General features: G+C 39.6%; 1 protein-coding gene across 1 annotated transcript in view; it reads right to left on the reverse strand.

The window, feature by feature from the left end:
• The window catches only part of SYN2 (synapsin II), a 175,226-nt gene that overhangs the window by 108,507 nt on the left and 46,566 nt on the right, over window positions 1-20,153 (reverse strand). Inside the window, exon 2 of the mRNA XM_027703173.1 lies at window positions 2,181-2,238. Coding sequence (XP_027558974.1) covers window positions 2,181-2,238 — 58 coding nt within the window. The remainder of the gene's footprint in view (window positions 1-2,180; window positions 2,239-20,153) is intronic.

Consider the following 20,153-nt stretch of genomic DNA (forward strand, 5'->3'; position numbering starts at 1 on the left):
GCAAGTGGATTTACTTGTTCATGTCTGCATAGAAATGTAGGGATTATATTTTTGCTTTGCATGGTGTTATCAAACAGACCTAACATTTACATAACGTTTTGAAGAAAATAGTACAAAAGCAGCATTAAAATCATTGGGATAAAAATAATACTGTCTTATAGAATTTAGTGTCTCTTCATATAGCTTAGCCCTTTCTATTTCCTTCACGTGCATTTACTCTTCTTTTAAAAAGATCTGGTGCTAATGAACTATTGTCTCACAAAATTCACAATTAAAGAACTTTTTCAAAAGTCTTCTCACACTGGAAATGTGGAATTTAAAAGGAACCACTTCCATACTCTGAATCTACAGTTATTTGAAAAGAAAGGACAGGATGTTTTTCATTTATCCACAGTCTTTCACCAGCTTAGACTCTCAAGGCACTTTACAATAACATTACCCAGCAGAATAATTGAAATGCAGCCAACTGTCTTCTGGGGGATAAATAAAAGCGTCTTTGCTGTCCCGGACACCAGCACAGAATAGAGAGTGTCACAATTCTCATTAGTCTCCTCTTGAAAAATGGTATCACTGAAAGTCTTCCCCAGTAAAATCTGTGTGAGGCTCTCACAGTTTGGTGCCCAGTGAAGGGAGTGCTGACTCTTCCAACCACTGTTCCAACTCCACTGCTGCAGTATGTGCTTGATTTCCAGCACACAGCTCTCTCCTTTAAATCCCCTACACTTTTACACCTTCTGGGATCAGCATCAGAACATTCCGAGCACAGGGGACATTTTAAGTTTTTTTAAAAACAGTATAAATGGTGGGAGAATGAAATATTTGTGTAAGTACTGACAAGGTCAAAGAATCGTTTACCATCTATTGAATCTGAGACTGACAACTGAACTCTCCAAATAAGAAATCATTTTAAAAGCTTAATACATGATAGAAAATATTGTTGTGTTAAGATAGGTTGCTGTAGGCAGTGTAAAATAAAATACTGCTCTGGTGTCAGCAATGGAACTCTGAAGCAGTTGTGAATAACTATTTATATTCAATTGTCACAGTGCTGATGTGTTACAAAGTGATCAGTGTGGCTCAGAAACTTCCAGTCTCTCACTGATTAAAGGCAATTCTGGTCCCACAACAGACCCTACGAAGGAAATTCCAGGCTTAAACTGAGCTGTTGTTCCTATTAAAGAGACAGTGTGTGTGATGTCAAATGTGTGCTCTGATCTAGGTGTGAATGGCACTTTGGGACAAAATAGCTTGTCTTCTTTTTCCTGCCTCTCCCTCAAAACTCTTGAAGATCTCTGGCAAAGCCTTGCATGTTTCCAAGCCAAGAGCATCAGCAGATATTCAATGGTGTAAAGAATGGATGCTGTACTATTACAGTGAATTTAGATAAGCTGGATCCACACAGCTAGTGATCATTTTCCCTCACTCTTTGAAATTCTATGACAAAACAACTCAGTTTAAGTACTGATGCTTCTTACAGCGGGATCTAGTTGTAGAATTCAAGATTGAAAAGCGGTGAAAAAGTAAATAAATTAAGAAAAGTAAGTAAAAGACCTATTTACTTCCCTACTTTCAGATATACAGCTTAAATAAAAAAGCCATAATTCTAATACACCTTGAATATATCCCCATATTTATTCCTATTTGTTACAGGGTTTTTTTAAACCCCACACACTAGCACTGCAACCAGAGTGCATTTATATTCTTGAGTGAGGAATTAGTGATACAGAAATGCCACAAGTCATTCATGGAGTGTCTGGGAACTTCAACGTCTCTAAGCAACAACTTTTGAATACAAGATGTTTTTCATGTTGTGCAAATTATGGTCAAAATCCTGTAAAAAGAGCCCATATTGGGTGCCAAAAAAGGGCTGTTGTGGTTTAACCCCAGCTGGCAGCTCAGTCCCACACAGCAACTCAGTCACTCCCTCCCAGTGGGATGGGAGGAGACCGTGTGTGTCTGTACACATATGCACATAGAATCATGGAATCATTCAGGCTGGAAAATCCCTCTTAGATCAGGGGCCCAACCATTAACCCTGCACTGCCAAGGCCACCACTAAACCATGTCCCTAAGAGTCACACCTACATGCCTTTTCAATTCCTCCCGGGAGGTATGTATTATATATCTGTATTTGTATAAATACACAAATACAAAAATAACATTCAGATTAAGTCAGTTACCTGTTCAACCTTTATGTCATATTCTCCATGGACCTTTTTTCCACGAAAAGCCTTGGCCCTGCAGGAAAAAAGGGAGAGAGAAAATCAAGGATATATGTATCTGTAATCAGTAGCTACAGAAAAGCTGCTTGTAAGGCCTTCAAGTATCTTAAAAACATATATACATAATAATTGTACCTGTCTACTACACATGTACAATTCTTTGTCCTTTGACATCCTCGTATCCTTAACATCCCATCACGCAGTACTTTGTGATAAAAAGCATAGTGTGATTTTCAACATTAAAGTGAAAACCTGCTGAAATATTAAAACATACTGAAATACATGTTTCACAGTTATTTATTAATCTGAAAGGAGTTCCACTAAACAGGTGCAATCTTGCTCTTGTTAAAGTGAACAGTGCCAGTGGAAATGAATGTCAATGTGAACCACTTCCCAGCAACCACTCATGTTCATCTTTATCCACGTTATTTGTTCAGAAAAGTGGTTTATTGGAAACACTGTGCTTAGAAACTTTACGTTGTTTTTAAAGAAAGCATCAGAGGTACTGAAGGCTGTTGACAAATTTGCAAGTGCCTGGTTTACTGATCAGTTTTCCTTTCTTTAGACTATAACTTGAGTTGAAGTAATTAATGGGAAGGAGATCTTATGAGTAATTATAATAAGTGCCAGGATTGAGGCAATAAAACAGAACTGAATTCCCTGATCCAGTCTCCCAGGCCTAACAATGACATTCTTCTAGGAATTTGTCCATTGTATCCCTTAGGCAGCATGGATCTGCTTTGGAGTAAAAGAGAAATTAAAAAACAAGGTAAATCTGTTGATAGAAGGGAACTACTCTAAGGCTCCGACATTGGAAAAGGGATATGGTTTCAGTCTCTCTGCACTTTCTTTGCTCAAGCCAAAGCTTAGACTACCCTTCCCACTTCTATTACAAGCAAGCACAAATTTGTTGCACAATCCAAAACCAGAACACCACAGAACACCCTCTCAAGTGTTAAAAAAAAGTAACTGCCCATTTTCAACATCTGACAAAATGCTATTATATTACACAAAGTCCACTTCACCAGTGAAAGTTATGCATACTACACATTAAAACAATTTATTTTTGCTTATGGAAAATCTTATTCCCACCGTGGGCCAGAAGAGTTTCACCACTGGTTTCAATAGTGGAAGAACCAAACTTCATAATAAACAACTGGCAATACTTTCTTTGGCAGCATATTTCTTAAGGATATCTTATGTGTTATGGACAAGGGATGGTAGAAAGCAAAGAAGGTGTTTATACTGAAATCATGCACTAAAATACTGCCCAACAATCCATTCTGTACAAATGTGCAATTGATAAGAAGAAAACAACGAAGAAAGCATTTGTGTTATGGGTTTATACTGTATTCTTGCAATAAATACACATGCAAGATGAAGTTTGAAATCCATTGTTTTATCATAGGAGGTGCATACTTACCTGAATGCTATCAAATATTTTTGCCAATATCGAAAGTAGAAGTTAAATATCCTGTGGCACAAGTGTAACTTACAGAAATATCATTGATCACTTGTTTTTCTTTCTAAATCTGTTTTGAAATCCCATGTTGGGAATATGAATATTACCTCTGGAAAGCTTTGAAGATGTCTGGACCTGGCTTAAGTTTTATAGTGCTGTTTATGTTGAAGCATCACCTGGACCATTTTAACCTAACAGAGGCAGGATAACCCAGGTTATTTGTGCCAGACCAGAGAGAAAGGTCTCATGATCAAAGATAACACCACATCTGCCTCAGGAGAAAACATCCAATTCACAAAGACAGCTCTAATGTCTCTCTGAAAACTAAGATTTACCACTGCAAAAAATATTTAAAACTCCTGTTCTGATCCCCATGGATTTAACAGCAATGTTGCTGAATTCTGCTGGGAACAGGATGAGCTCCTGGATTTTATTTCTGAGGCAGCAACAGGTGAGGGAAATGCATTATTGGACATCACATGACACAAATTTAATTTAAACAGAATTATGTTGGCTACATCATGGTATAGCTGCCTCTTGAACACTAAAAAATAAGCTTAAAATAATACTCAGTTCCTTCAAAGCTGAATTGTAACTTGGTCATACACAGAGATTAAACCTCCCCCAATGTTCACTTTAACAAATATCAGCAACTGATTTCTTCTTTCAGAAAGAAAATGGAACTGGGAAACCACAGAGAGCCAAAGACAGGTTCTTCTACTCTTTACCCCCAAGTCCAGTGCACATATTGGTTAGGGAGATAATGAAAATATTAATTAATTATTAATTAGTGAGGTGCTATTCCTTTAAATTCAGTCTTTCTACTTAAACACCATTTAGATGAGGCAACCTCCAAACAACTAAACTCTGACATGATTCACCTTTCAACAAATGACTTCAGCTTTGAAAATAAACAGTAATAGTAAGTACTGAAGTTAGGCAATCTGGGGCTTGAAAACAAATGCAAAATTTAATCATTTAGAGACTTCATTTCAAAGCAGCTTTAAGAACAAATTTTATAAAAATCTATAATATTCCATGATATTCTCCAAATGTTGAGCAAAAAACTGCAAAAATTTATCTTGATATCTCTAAAAAATAACTTACAGACTCATTACTCAGGCATTTCAGAACAAATTCTAAGAAACTGCTGTGAAATAGAATCTAACTTTCATTTTATTTACTCTGCCTAGGAAATAAAGTCATGCCCTGCTTGACTTGAATTTCCCATTTTCAATATAAGGAATGTGCAATCCTATCATAAAGACATTTATTACATACTTATATTATTTTATTTTTTTTCTACTGTGGGGAGATGGGGAACAAAAGTTAAAGAATTTACAGAATTCCACTCAATTGTAGTTTGAAATTCCTATTAAGCCTTATTACTCTTGGTCCTGAGCACAGAACAACTGCATATCAACTCTCAGAGCTTCCAGGGACAGGGTCTCGTGTGAGGTGAGCTGTCAGTAGGAGTAAAGTTAAAAAACAAATATGCCCCAATTCAGGGAACATTTGCTGCCTGTTGTTGATGATTTCTTACATTGTACATGAGAAGGAAAGAAAGTGGTGCCATTATGCATCTGAAACTCAAACACTGCTTTCCAAAGCCCAGCTGAGAGAAAGCAGACAGCTCTAGTAGGGATGCTGCCTACTGGAGTCACCAGTGTGACCTCTTCCAGTCAGAATCTTTTCAAAATATATGGGAAATATTTATGCATTTTTTGCTTCACAGTTCATTTTCTGGATGAAAACCTTGCACATTTAACATTAAACTATAGAAAATGCAGTAGCCATAGATGCAGCCTAACACGAACTCATACCACTCACTGAACTTTGGCAAGGACAATGAATTAAGCATTAATCATTAAAAGTGTTTCAAATATATCAAAAAGACATGATATATTTCCCTCTTCCACTACACAGTATCTACATACTTTTCCACAGTATTTTACTATGCCATGAAACCAATCTGGTTTCATTGTGGCTCCATTTCATATAAATGAAGCATTAAAACTGCTGGTACTTTTGACTGACAACAAAATCAACAATAGGGTCATGCCACTACAATTTGCATTAACACAATGATGAGCTGATCAGCAACAGCCTTTATTAAAGTCAAAACTAATTACTGATCTGATCAATAAGAAGACTGTATGCTCTAAAATAATCATAGCACAATAATTGCTACAACAGGACAAAAGTTTGTCCATCATTTAGATCAGTAGCCCCCTCCAGAGCATACAAACTGCACACTGCCAACATCTGTAAACAGCTGGTGGGATTCACTGCAAGCAAGGTAATGTACATATATACATCCAAATACACATAATATGCTCAGATAACTGGTTCACTGGAATTACCACATGCATGTAAACATACTGGCAGAGTAATGCCACAGACTCAGCCGGACTTTGCTGGACTTAAAAAATGTTGTGTCACTCAGTGACAGAACAGATGACGTTGAAGAGAAAGTAAGATCAGTGTTCAAGTCTGAATAGAAATAACTAATTCTTTAATTCAACTTTTTAAAAAGAAGACTTTTGTAAATACATGAAAACTATAAGAAACTGTTACAAAAAGTAAGCGTATGGTAAGATCTGCACAGTATTTTCATTTGATGTGAATTAAACAACAATCTACTGAAACTAGTGGGAATCTCTCTCAACATCAATGTGCTCTGGATCTGAGAGTACCAACATTCACTATGTTGACTTCCAACCAATCAGCCAAGCTAATAAAACTCATCCTTTGGAACTGCTCTGATGAGGCTATAATGACTAATTAGAAGAAGATATTAAGAATACTGTAAATATGCTGATTTACAGACTTCCCTTTATTTACTTGTTCCATGTTTCTGCAACAAGAGATAGATAGGAGACTTACAAAATATAAGTATTCTACTTAAAACCTGACTTTTAAAGACCATGATACTCTTAGAAGTGTTATTCGGGTTCTACAAAGACCTATTTGGATTTAAAACACATTCTTTTTGTTTCTGCAATGTGAAGTTATGCTCTTGGCACTTGACCCAGCCAGTATTTCACTCTCACATAAAACACGTTTGCTCAAGCTATTACTTCATATAGAAATTGCCTCAGAAGAAGCAGACCATCACCACAAAATAAATGACAGAACACATCAAATGTGTGACTTGTACCGTTAGAAGTGCTCCCTGTTGAGTTGGATTTCATCAGATTAATGATAATCTCCATTACCAGGAGCCTGTAAATCTGCACAGCAGCACACTTTATTGGCTCTGAAACAGCACAGGTTATTTTAACAGGTTCCATAGCTCACATTTGTATCAGGCCAGTTGCATTTTGCTGTTAATCACTCAGCTGGAATCCAGGGGAAGCACTGCAATGGCAAGGACACAAGGATTGCTCTTTGGAGCCATTCACAGTGTGAGATGACAATTCACAGAAACCCCACCTGAAACTTGACTCATTTCATAAAAATACAGTACGACAGGCAGGACACGGCTAATGCAGTTCTTCACTGGAAGTCCTAGTCTAGCCTTCTGAAGGGGAAAACAGAGCATTCATAAACAAAAAAGTGCTTCTGCCAGTAAGGTCTCAGGCTTCACTGTGTGTTTTCATTTGAAATCACTGCCTCCACTACTCCTATAGCAATCTTGTCAATCTGAATCTATGGAAAGAGAATTACTACTAGGAACAAAGGTAAGCACTTATGGTCCTGGTGTATCGGCACACGATGGAGTCATCCCAGATGGCCTAACCCTGGAACCTCTGACACAGCTAATTCTATCAGGCTACGGGATCCCTTCATCACTCATCTGCCCACTTTTATTGGGGACCATGAGAGCTCAGCTACCCCAGCAGCTCAAATTGAGCAGGCCAGGTCTGTAGGAAGCACTGCTCCTCTGGAACAGGGCTTTCCTTCCCTCACTTCTGCAACTTGGAGTAAAGAACTTTGTTAAATACCTGCTTATAAACCAAAGGTCCTGCATGCAGCCTGCTCTGCAGAGGCTCTGAACCCTCAAACCCTTCCCCACTTCCTTCACCAGGGATGGCTAAACTCATGAAAAATCACAGTAAACACTCTTCAGTGGAGGACTTTCCTGCCCAGACAGTAGAGACACTGCCCAAAGAGATTCAGATCTAAAAGCTTATTTAAAAATAAAGCACAAACCATCTAGCAATAAAGAACACAAGTTTATTAAACAGCAATTATTCCATTTCCCTGCCAGTGCTGCATATCTCTCTTGCTAGAAAGGGGTTTTTTTTTCACAACAGTTTTATATGTAGCACTTCCAGAGGCTTCCATAATCTCCAATTCAATCCCTTTTTTATTCTCCTAATTTATTAGCAGCCCTCCCTATTTAACAAGTTCTCCCATCCCTTGGTATGTATCAGAATGCTATCTCCTTTACTCTGATTATGCAATTTTATTAAAACACAGCCATCTTTTTCTTTCAAGCCCCCAAACCGTATTTGTGGCTTTAATCTGGAGCCCTTCTATTGGTCCCTCTGCTCTGTGCCTTAACACAGTGTTTTCTCTAGAGATCTAATGAAGAAGAAAGTGCCTCCTACCCTTGGATCTCTCATTTGAACTTAAATATTCTGGGTCTTTTGAGCAGCATGATTAACTGAAAATGCCTCATTTTCTGCCCACTCAAGGTGAAACAAATCCTCTTTCATGCCAAAACACTTGGTAATGTCTCAAAATCCCACACCTCTGGTTATGTAATATTTACCATTAGCCCATTACTTCTGTGCAAGATTTATGTCACGATGTAACTTCTGAGGGCTTTTTTTTGCAAATTAGATGACAAATGACAGTCTTTTTAAATGTTCATTCCCTCACCAGTAGAAGACCTCATATGTGATGCAACACATTATAACCTTTTCCAAATCTGTTAGACTCATTAGAAGGACTACTACATTTTCCCAGGGTTAGGGTCATAAAAATATTTGTATTCATGAGATGAACAGAAAGTTCCAACTTTTATACAGAAAAACATCAGTAGCCAAATTATGAAATACTACTGCTCTGAATCCTGGTAGAGGTTTTAAGGGTTCTTAGCGCTGAAGACTCAAACTTTGTCTTCTGCACCAGCTGCTCCAAGTTCCTTAATCTTATCTACTAAAGGAATTACATTGCAGACTGAAGTAACAAAGTCAAATTTGTCATTTCCAAGTCTCCTACCAACTAAATTCACTCTTACCAACTCATCTGCTGATAACCAAGACAGATTGGTACAACCTGCTAATGAGCAACACTCCTGTTTAGAATGGAAGGCACGCTAAATTACCTTGAAGTGGCAAAAATGTCTCACAATTCAGCCACTTATGATAGAAAAAAACCCAAACCATTTAGAAATATAATGTAGAGATATGTTAGTTTACTTTTTTCTTATTGAAGTAAAAAAACCAGGGTGAGCCTGAAGACTTTACACTGCCAGGAGGTAATTTCTGGCAACTCCTGAAAAGCCGTATAAACCAGAATGAAGAGAAAGAATCTTTGAGACTGAATCCATATTGTCAATAAAATCTTCAGCAGAAATTTATCGGTCTTCTATTTTTTCTATTTATACTGAGTTCTCTAAGGTGTTTCAAATACCTCTAAGACGTGTGACTCTGTGAGGTAAGTAAATTTGAATCATTTATGCCTGGAGACACTAAAAAGTGTTATATATAACGCGTTGAGCTATCACACTGGTTGGATTTTCACCGTTGAGGATCCGGCACTTAATTCAGAAACTGCATCTTGAAAACCTCTCCAGCTTGTTCCTCTCTGAGCTTGTTCTGTGGATGAGATTATGAATGAACTGGTCAATAAGGGTAAGAAGGAGAGGGAAGAGTGAAAGTCATGCACATGTGGAGAGTGGGAGAGGCACACCTTTCACCCAGACCTTGGAGCTAAACCAGCTGAAGTACAACATCAAACCTTCAGTCCTCATGTCAGACCCTAAATCTTGAGCCCCACGCAGGGACCAGACCCAGGGGAACGTGGAGGAGGAAGGACTGCCTCGAGTGCCAGGACACCTCACTGCAGACACACACCCCCGGCCCTGGCAGAGAGTGCCACTGGTGCCACAGGCAAGGCTGGGCACTCTTGTCCCCACCTGGAACCCCACAGGATTACACCCTCGTAGCAATACTTCTGTGACTCTACCAATGCTGAACTAGGTTTAAATGAGCTGAAGATAAAAATATTTTTCACAGATCAGCAATTGCTTTATCTTAGGCTCAGGTATCCTTTCATCTCCATCATGCAGATCCAGTCTCTTCCAATTCTATCACTAGTGTCACGTTGCAGAAACACTAGAGGTCCAGTTTGAATAGAGCCCAAATAAGTGGTGTAAAACAGTATTTGATGTTTCAACTTTTTCCAGGTAACTGAAACTTATGCTTTTATGTTTATACTTCAGACAGTCAAGTGCTGCCCTGACTGGATCAATCAGAAAACTTAATCTTGGCTTAGCATCTGCTGAGATGCTGTAAGGAAAGAGCATATGGCTTTTGCTGCCCTCTTCTGTAGGAAGAAATGTAGATCTGATTGGCTAAAAACCTGTTTCCAATCAATAGATAAATCAGATAAATAGCTAAATAGATCCATGACCATCCTGGCTTTACCAGCTTTAGGGTACCTTCTCTTTGCAAGAGCAGCAGGGCCAGACAGGAGTCCCACACAGGAGCTGGCTGGAAACAGTGAGAATATTTCAATATCATAAGTCAGGTGTCTGCTTGGGCTCAGGGATGGGCGTTAGGTATGACATGTATCATGAACCCAACTTGAAAATAGTTTAAATCTACTAGAAAAAGCATATTAACAGCAACAGTAAGAACACTCTCTATGTATTTAACGCAGCATTAGCAACAACCCACAAGGAAATTAATCACTGACATCAAGATGGATTAAATTACTTGTAATTGCTAATGCTTTCCATGCTACTTCTCCTATTTTCAGTTGAATTACTGAATATTATTAAGGTGGGATTTTTTTCTCTCACACACAGTTTCCATTGGCTTCGTGACAGTCTCCTCTCACCCCAAACAAGATTCCCAGTGCATCAGAAAGGTGGGTGGTACCTCCAGTGCAATTGCTCCCACAAGGGAAGAAGGATTCTTCCCTGTGCTGAGGAGAGCAAAAATATTAATTTATCAGTTATTATGGAAGAATGAGGCTCAGAAACATGCATTTTATCTACCCTCTGGCTTTAGAGGAAGGTCCAGAATGCTGCCACAAAAACCCAATTGCTTCAAGATACTCAAGTTACAACAGCCCTCGGAATTACATTAAACTGATAATTCTCAGTGCAAATGGATACTAAGAAAACAGAAAATGTTTTTGCCATTATCACTTTTTCGCTTTTGTTTAAGCTTCCCAAATATGTTAGAAAACTAATCTAACCACCTTGTATTTTAACATTTTACTTTAAAGTACAATCATATATAATTTTGTCTCTACTTCAAATACTCATGTTTGGTTTATTGATTTCAATATTCTCTAAAATGCCAAATAACTAAGAGCCTGTGTTCCTGAGTTTTATTCAGCTTCCCACTACAGATAAGGGAACAAAAGAATTTTCTAATACTGCTGAAGTCAGTGAATTATATTTTTCACTACAGTAAACTGGCCCCACAATTCATACTCTAGACAGGAAGCATTACCCACCCCTTCCCCAGGTGAGGCTGACCTTGGAAATACGGACTTTAAAAATCCCTACATGGAAACAGTGCAAAAAGCTAAAAGTCAGGTAAATCTATTGGGATCTGTAACACAAAACAGACCCCAAGCCTCAAGGATGTTGTGACACAGGGGGAGACATCAGAGATGAGAAACAGGACTTTTGTGACAGTGGTATCTGACAGGCATTTCTGGAGACAGCTGTGCAAACACTTCATCTGCTCATAGTGTGTCTAATTAGGAGCTGAACTGAAAACAAAAAATTTCTGTGAGAGAGAGACACATTCATTTTGCTCTAATTATGCATTATAATAATACAAAATCCCACAATGGCTCACACCCTCCTCATCATTTGTAAAACAATATGTGAGCTGAGCTTGTAGTGCTTCATGAACAGTGGAATCAAACAAGTCCCACACTATCCCAAGGGTTTGCTGTACAGCTGCATGGGCTGCTCTAGGCAAGGGCTGCATCTCCCTCGGGTCGTGTTCAGCCCTGCAGTAGAGCAATATGGAGCATCCCGCTGTCCCTCAGACTGGGCAGCTGCAAATCCAACAGTGTGCCAGGGAACTGAGCAGCAATCTCCCAGTGAGGGTTGTTGCAAGCCCCCAGCAGCCCCCAGCCCTCCCAGCTGTGAGGAGCAGAGGCCACTGCTGAACAGGAGCAGGATTCCAAGATCTCTCCCCCTTCCCAGATGAGCACTGTCTACTTTGCACAACTAAATGCTGTCAAATCTGAGATTTACTGCTAAAAAATGGTAGTGTAACAGACGTGAAGCAACTAAAATGCAAACAAACATTCTCTTTTGACATATAGTCATGCTTAGCAATAGTTGCAATAATTACACAACTGAAGGATTCACATTTATGGAATTAATTTCCCCAGTGACTACAGGGGTGAGAACAGGACCTGTTCTCTTCTGCACACAATAGCAAAGCCTGTTCCAAAATCTCAGAGATTTCAGGAGGTCTTTGCTCTAGGAGCTGTGCCTTACAAAGACTGCCCTACACTCCCTTGGTGACCCAGAGCACCTAGTCCAGGATGCTCAGCAGATGAACTGAGGTCACTTTGTGGGCTGTGCCCACCCTGTCAGTCCCCAGCGGGAAGGGGTTGGTTTATGTTGTTGGTCACCTCCCTGGTAATGCATCCTTGGGCAACCACAAGTCTGGAGTCCATGGCAGGGGTTCATCTGGATGGGAGTTGCTGGAGTAGGGAATGGGAGTGCTTTTCCCATGGACACGCTGCCATCTGGCAAAGCCCACAGCAGGCATGTGCAAGCCCTCCTTACGTAACACCCAAATCTGCAGCGAGTTACCGGGAAAGGATTTCACGAGTGAATTTATGACTCTGCGCGAGAATAATCATCCTGGGGAGTAAACAAAACATGAACAAACAACAGCATCCAGAGGAAGAATATGTTCATGATTATCCTACAGTAAGGCCTGTTGGGACAAAAATTCAGGATGTGTTGGAAACCTCTCAGAGCTGGAGACCCAGGGTATCCATACTGCAAGTTTAATTTCCTTAAGGAAGAAAGGCTGCTACACTCAGTCTAGTTTGCTACTGCATCAACACAAATTGGTCTGTAGTTATAGCAGTGATGGCTTTGAGGAGACTCTCCTATCAAAATCCCAAAGAGTGGCACACTGCCAGTTTCTTCTAAAATCCTTCTTTTTTCATTTGTGAATGAGGAAAAAAACTAGAACAAACAAAATGAGCAAGTAAGCTCCTAAGCTCCTAACAGCACAGTCAAAGGAAAATTCGACAGGATTTGCAGACATGGTTGGTAATTTTTTTAAGCAACTCAGCAAATATTTCTGACTGCTTTTGAAGTTGGTATTTTATGTATTTTCTCCTTTTTCACTTTAGAGGATCATTCTTATCCCAAGAAGTTTCTTTAACTTTATTTTCTGAAACAACATCTATTTTCTATAGCAATCAGCAGCAAACCTGGTGAGCATTATGTTCATTAACTTTATTTTAAGCTTCTGTAGTCTGAGTTTCTCCATTCTCATGAATTGCTTCCTACATTCCATTGTCCAGCAGGTAATGAAAAAAAAACTTGCACTGTTGAGTTACAGACAGAAATGGAAATACTACTTTTGTGGGGTTTGGTGTTTTTTTTAAATATTTCTTATTGAGTGGATCTCATATTTTGATAATATAGTCATAACATGCCCTAACAGTATATAGCAAATAAGGACAGATTCCTTCATCAAGATTTATGGGCAACCAAACCAATCTTAGTGAGTTTTAATGAAGGATCCCATGATTATGGGCATTTCTTCTAAATGCATTTCAAATTCTGTCAATTGAACCAGGATTACTTAAGGCAAAAATCCTACACCTCTTTACATTATTTTGTATCTTCAGCCATTTCAAGGCTTCCCTGGGATGCTCACTGTCACTGCTTTCCTGGAAAAGGAAAGCAAAACAAACCAAGATTCATTTCTACAATGTCTCATTTAGGGAATAATGAATCCCTGAAGTGAATCAGAGCTTCTGCATGAATTGCCACCTCTTCAGAACAGACCAGAGCAGGTTCTCACCCACATTCAGTCCAGCACTGCCATCTGCTGGGAGCTGCAGCTCTGGAAAATCACTGGGAAAAATATTCCAGTTTCGAGTGCTCGCCAATTTGCCAATCAAAAACTAATTATTAAAAAGTAATGGTGGTTTAATTTCAAACTGGAATATTAATCGCTGTAAATAAACTCGGACCAGTGAAAGGTAATTTGAGCAGTAATTTCCATCTATTTTCTATTGCTACATATTGAGCTCTAATTCTGCTTCTGCAAACTTCCGAGGGAAAAGAAATAGCTGAGGTGTTTTCTCAGATGCACCTTAGACTACAATAAAACAAGTGAATTTATCGCAACCCAAGCTACAGTGCCGATTTCACAAGACACATTGGCACAAACGATGGCCAAAAGCCATCACCAAGTTTTTCTTTTACAATTTACCTCAGTATGAGAGACTAAAAAATTAAAAATAAATTTAAAAAAATGTTAATACATTATTATTTACTAAATCAATAACAGCTAGATTAGATTTCCTAAATTTTTCTTTCTCCCTGCACAGTAAATCTCACTTAATAAGTTGTGCTGTGTGTGAAAGAAGGGGAACTGGTAAGATGCACCTCCAGTGAGAGAGCCTTTTGTGGTCCCCCATTATTGAATGTAACACTCCTGTGGCTCCCTTGGCTCGTACACGGCTCTTGGAACCAGCTCACCAAGGCAGGCTTAGAGGGAAAGCAAAGTGGAAACTTGTACTCAGAAATGAACACAAGACAGGTCTAGATATCAAAAACTGTGAGACAAAGAAAACTGGGAAATTCTTAGTACCAGTTTATGACCATTATTTTGCATCATTCATCCCAAGGAAAGAACAGAACACATGGTCACTTTTAGTCCAGTTTATCATTAGGTATCTATATAAACAATAAAGAATAAAGCAAAACTACCAGTTTTCATAATTTTTAAGAGATTAAATCTTAATTTCTCATCAAATCAAGGACTGGCCTTGTGACTGAGTGTCCACATCTTGACAATGGCCCTCTCCTCAAACTACGACATCATCCCCAGCACACACTCCTTGTGGCAGGACAGCACGTCTAAAAGCAACTCAGAACACCCAATTTTCAATATATGTGCTCAGAAAGGAACAAATTAACGTGAGCAGCTCTCTCCAAAGCAGTGCTATTTCCTTGGTCAGCCTGACAGAAACCAGAAGATCACTACTGCACATTCAGACACAATTCCCTGTTAGAAAAACACCTTGAAAACACTTCCACGGCCCCGTTACAAATTGGGCTGGTTTTTGCACTTTGCTGCTGAGGAGGAGATAACTGGTAGGGTTTGATATTGCCCTTTCTCTCTGAGATGTTCCACAGCCTTTAGTGAGCCCTGCCCTGTGCCCCAGCACAGCCTGCAGTGTGCAGCAGAGTCAGTCCCTCGGGCTGGGTCACAGGGAGCTCATTCCCCACCTCTCCCAGAACACATTTCACAGACAGAACCTCTGCTTGCTGTAACGCTGCTGAAAAGCTGCCATTCCAATAGCCAGAGCAGGCAAAGGAACGGAAATATTGCAAAGCAAAGCCTTGCTATGCAGCTATTCCAAGGAGTCCTAAAACCCCGGAGGAATGTGAATTACTGTGTCACTCCCAGCAGCACAAATAAACAGAACAACAGCACCCAAGCCAGCACAGCGGGGCTGAGAACACCACACCTGACCTCTGCATCCAAACTGCTGAGCTGGGAGTGAGACACAAACATGGAGTGATTCACAGCCAAGGAAGGAAAGGATTTATGAAATAACAGAAAGAGCAAACGTGACTCTTTATAAATAATCACTTTTTTAAAACACAATCTCCAAAGGCAGTCGGTCAAGCCTTCAAACTCTTCATCCTTTCCATACTTGTGTGAATCACCATATTTTGAATATCTTCTCTGGACTGGTAGCTTGAAGAAAGCAGTTCTTTTAAGGGCTTAATTCAAACCCACAATATTATGATACTCTGATTAATTCTCAGTTCTAATATGAGACAATATCATCACTTGATTTAGACTTTACTGAGGGATTTTTTGGTACTATCCCCCTATAAAAGGTATTACAACTTTTTGTCTCATTTCTGGATTCACAATCTCTTCCTCCTTTTCCCTTCTTCCCACTCACACCCCCTCCCACTCCCCCCACATATTTAAGACTTGAGAGCTTGAACATTTCTCAATCACAATGTTTATCCAAAATTCACATTTCATTATCACACCTGTCTTTTTTCTCATTCTGTAGGCAGGCAGTAGTTCTCATTTTTCTGTAAGACGATCTCAAATTCTTTATCCTGTTTGCCTAGGATGGAGTAGTCCTGGCAACCAAGTTTAAGCAGACTCCAAGGACTAGTGGTGTCTTGAGATAAAATTCCTCTCTCAAATCCCGCAATATGCTCCTTTCTGAGCACAGGCAGAAAACCCATTAACCTGAACAGATGGGAGGTAGTCTGTGGGCAGGCAAAATCTGTTCGAGCATAAACTTAGAATACAAAAAATAATTAAAAAATCTGAGTCACAGGCCTGGTAAGAATCATAAGATTGGCTTAAGAGATCCCTAAATTTTAAGAGAAACATATATTTTAAAGAAAATAGATACATGATTATTTTTATTTGTTGTATGTTTTTGATTCAAGAATACTCTTGAACAGACTAATACCTGCTATAGCAGAAGGAATTCTACCTGAAAGCCAATGTGGTTTCAGAGCCAACAGGAGCACCACAGACATGATATTTGTTCTCAGACAACTGCAAGAGAAGTGTAGGGAACAGAATAAAGGTCTCTATGTAACCTTTGTCGACCTCACCAAGGCTTTTGATACTGTGAGCAGAAAAGGTCTATGGCAGATTTTGGAACGTTTAGGTTGTCCCTCCAAGTTCCTTAAAATGATCATCTCACTCCATGGGGATCAGCACGGCCAAGTCAGATATGGTGATGCACTTTCTGAGCCCTTTCTAATAACGAATGGTGTGAAACAAGGCTGTGTTCTTGCACCAACTCTATTCACAACCTTTTTCAGCAGGATGCTCCAAAGGGCCACGGCAGACCTCGATGATCAGGACTGTATCTACATCCGATATCGTACTGATGGAAGCCTATTCAACCTAAGGCGACTGAAGGCCCACGCTTGAGACCTTAAACCATCTTGTCCAGGAGCTGCTCTATGCTGATGACGCTGCCCTTGTCGCCGACACAGAAGCAGCTCTGCAGCGTTTAACATCCTGCTTTGCTGAGGCTGCTGAGCTCTTTGGGCTGGAAGTCAGCTTAAAGAAGACAGAAGTTCTCTATCAACCGGCACCTCAGGAAGTCTTCCATTATCCCCATATCACCATTGGTGAATCACAGTTCAAATCAGTCCAGCAGTTTAATTACCTGGGCAGCCTCATCTCCTCGGATGGTAAGATGACGGGGAGATAGACAACAGGTTAGCAAAGGCATAGAGACCTTTCAGAAAGCTTCATAAAAGAGTTTGGCAAAATAAACACCTGAAGAAAAGTACAAAGATCAGTGCTTACAGAGTCATTGTGCTGTCTACTCTCTTATATGGATCTGAATCATGGGTCATCTACTGCCACCACCTGCGTCTCCTAGAGCGCTTCCATCAACGCTGCCTCCGCACAATCCTGAACATCCACTGGTCAGATTATGTGACCAACACATCTGTTCTGGAACAAGCAGCAGTCACAAGTACTGAGGCCATGCTACTGAGAACACAGCTGTGCTGGGCAGGGCACGTCTCCAGGATGAAGGACCAACGATGGTGAACTTGCCACTGGCTGCCGCAAGAGAGGAGCCCCGAAGAGAAGATACAAGGACTCCCTGAAACAACATCTCAGCCTTGGCCATATTGATCAACATAACTGGTCTACTCTGGCCTCTAATCGGGAGGCCTGGAGACACACCATCTGTAACGCTGCTGATGCCTTTGAGAAAGCACCAGGATCACCCTTGAGGAGAAAAGACAACACAGAAAGAATCGAGCCTTGCAGAATATACCTCCTAAGGAGTCTTTCTGCTGTGCCTTTTGCAACCGGACGTGTCTATCTCGTATTGGCCTCTTTAGCCACCAACACGCTTGCAACAAACGTGGTAGAGCCCTTCCCAAATCTTCGTTTGCGAAGCCCAGCCATGATGGTGATGATGTTTTTGATTCCCTTCAAAGGAAGTGTACACTTATTTACCTGAATGGAGAACTGGGTCCTTACTTGTTTACAAAAGATGTAACCTTAATTAAAAAAAAAAAGATGCTCACAAGAAAATTTTGAGTGCTTGGAATATTATGGATGTTAATAACCCGTGCTGGTTCATCTGTAGGTGTGGAAAAGCAATCGTCAGACAAACCAGGCTGTGACTGGACCGGTTGTGATGCCATGACTGCTGTTCAGCTCTAATTCTATTGCAGTACCATCAACATCAAGGACACAAATCAGGCCCAAAGAATGTACCATTATGTTCATTAACTGCTAAACTTCCTCTAAGATACAGGAATGTTTTTTTCTATCTCCAAACTTGTTGAAACGTGTACTTTTGATTACTAAACGTGTACTTTTGATTGATAAAAACTTATCTGATGAATTTGAAATTGTCACATCTTGAAAAAGAAGAAAGAGGCATGAGATTCCAAAATCCAGCAAGAGATATTAAAATCTGCCATTATTTTTCATTTAACTGGTAACTCCCTTTTCCCAGTGCAGTGCTGTGGATCTTCTCGAATGATCTGCTGACACTGCTGCAAAAGAGTTGAGTCTCCTACTGACAAAATCATCTGTTTTACACATAAGTTGTACCCTGGTTCTCACACTTTCCCCCCTAAACCTGCTAGCAAAGCATTTTTATGCCGTGAAATACAGGTAGAGTAAACCAACATTTCCTGTGTGCTTTCTGCTCTCTTCCTGGTCACTTAAAACACTGCTCCCACTTTTCCATGCCAGACTTTCTAACACCATGTCAGATGGCCACTACCAGCTACTTTTCCAGTTTCCTTTCCCCTCTCAGGTTCTATTTCCTTTCTGCTGCTTTGTATTTTCCCCAGCTGTTTCAGGGTTTTTTTGCTTTCATCCTCCATGTATGGTCAGCAAAGTACTTAACATCAAGTAAAAAAAAATTGTAATATTTTGTGCAGTTTCGACTTTACTTGCAGTGCTTCTGTTTCATGTTCAATTATTTCAGCAACATATGTGTAACCTAAAACTGAAGTGGTGGGTGTATGCCTGTGCATGCTTATATATAAATGATTTACATGTGTATACATACACATGCACATACATGTGTATTCAGAGGTCTGCAAGAAGACAGTGTATCACATTTCCTTTAGGAGCTCTATAAATCCCTGGCTTTCTTTTAAAGAGTGCAAGTATTGCATCAGAGTCCAGAATCACTATTTATGTGGTATTTTACAAACTATCACCACAAGGACAGAAGGAAAATGAACACAATGAAACCTCCCTTAACAACCACTCCATCATCTGTTGCTCAACCTCCCAATAAAGGGAGAGAAAAAATATGCACAATGACGAGGCTTTATTTTTTTTAACTCACTACGCCAACAATTTATAGCTTTCTGCACAAATTGGACTTTTTCCGGGCTTCACATTTCGAATCAAATTCACCCCAGAATGCACAGGCATGTGCTCCAGTGCAGCCTGGGGTGACTTGGGGAACTGTCCACACCACCATGACACGGGAGCCCACAAGGCTGATGGGGACAGGCATGAGAGAAGGATGCAGGAGAGAGTTGGAAGGCAAGTACCAGCAGAGCAACAGGGACACTGAACAGTGATTTTTCTTGCTGTCCCAAGAACATTTGTGCTGTCAGAGGAGCAGCAGGGAGGCAGGAATGGGTGAGGATGGCCTCATAACTTTAAATGACAGCAATGGGAGGTGACCTCAAAGAAGCACAGAAATGGATCCACTAAATCCAGCTTTGTGCAATTTGTTATTATGCATAAAGAGCACAGTTCTACAGGGCTAAATCATCTTGTTAGTAATTCCTTTCAATTTTTTATATAGATACTTAAATACAAAGAATCTTTTTATATTTTTGTATCTTTATAATAATATAAAATATATTTTTATATCTTTAAATTCCTTTATATATATAAATTTTACTCCAATAAACTATTTTATTCATATATACTACATATATAAAATCTGTATTATATATATTACATACTTCTTTATTTTTTAAAAAGAAAACAAGAGAACATTATTTCATTAGCTTGCAGTATAAAACATAATTACAGCAAATGGATGTAATGGCTTTTAAC

This window comes from Neopelma chrysocephalum, unplaced genomic scaffold (genome assembly GCF_003984885.1).
Source record: "Neopelma chrysocephalum unplaced genomic scaffold, ASM398488v2 Primary Assembly neopelma1_209, whole genome shotgun sequence".
Classification (NCBI taxonomy): domain Eukaryota; kingdom Metazoa; phylum Chordata; class Aves; order Passeriformes; family Pipridae; genus Neopelma; species Neopelma chrysocephalum.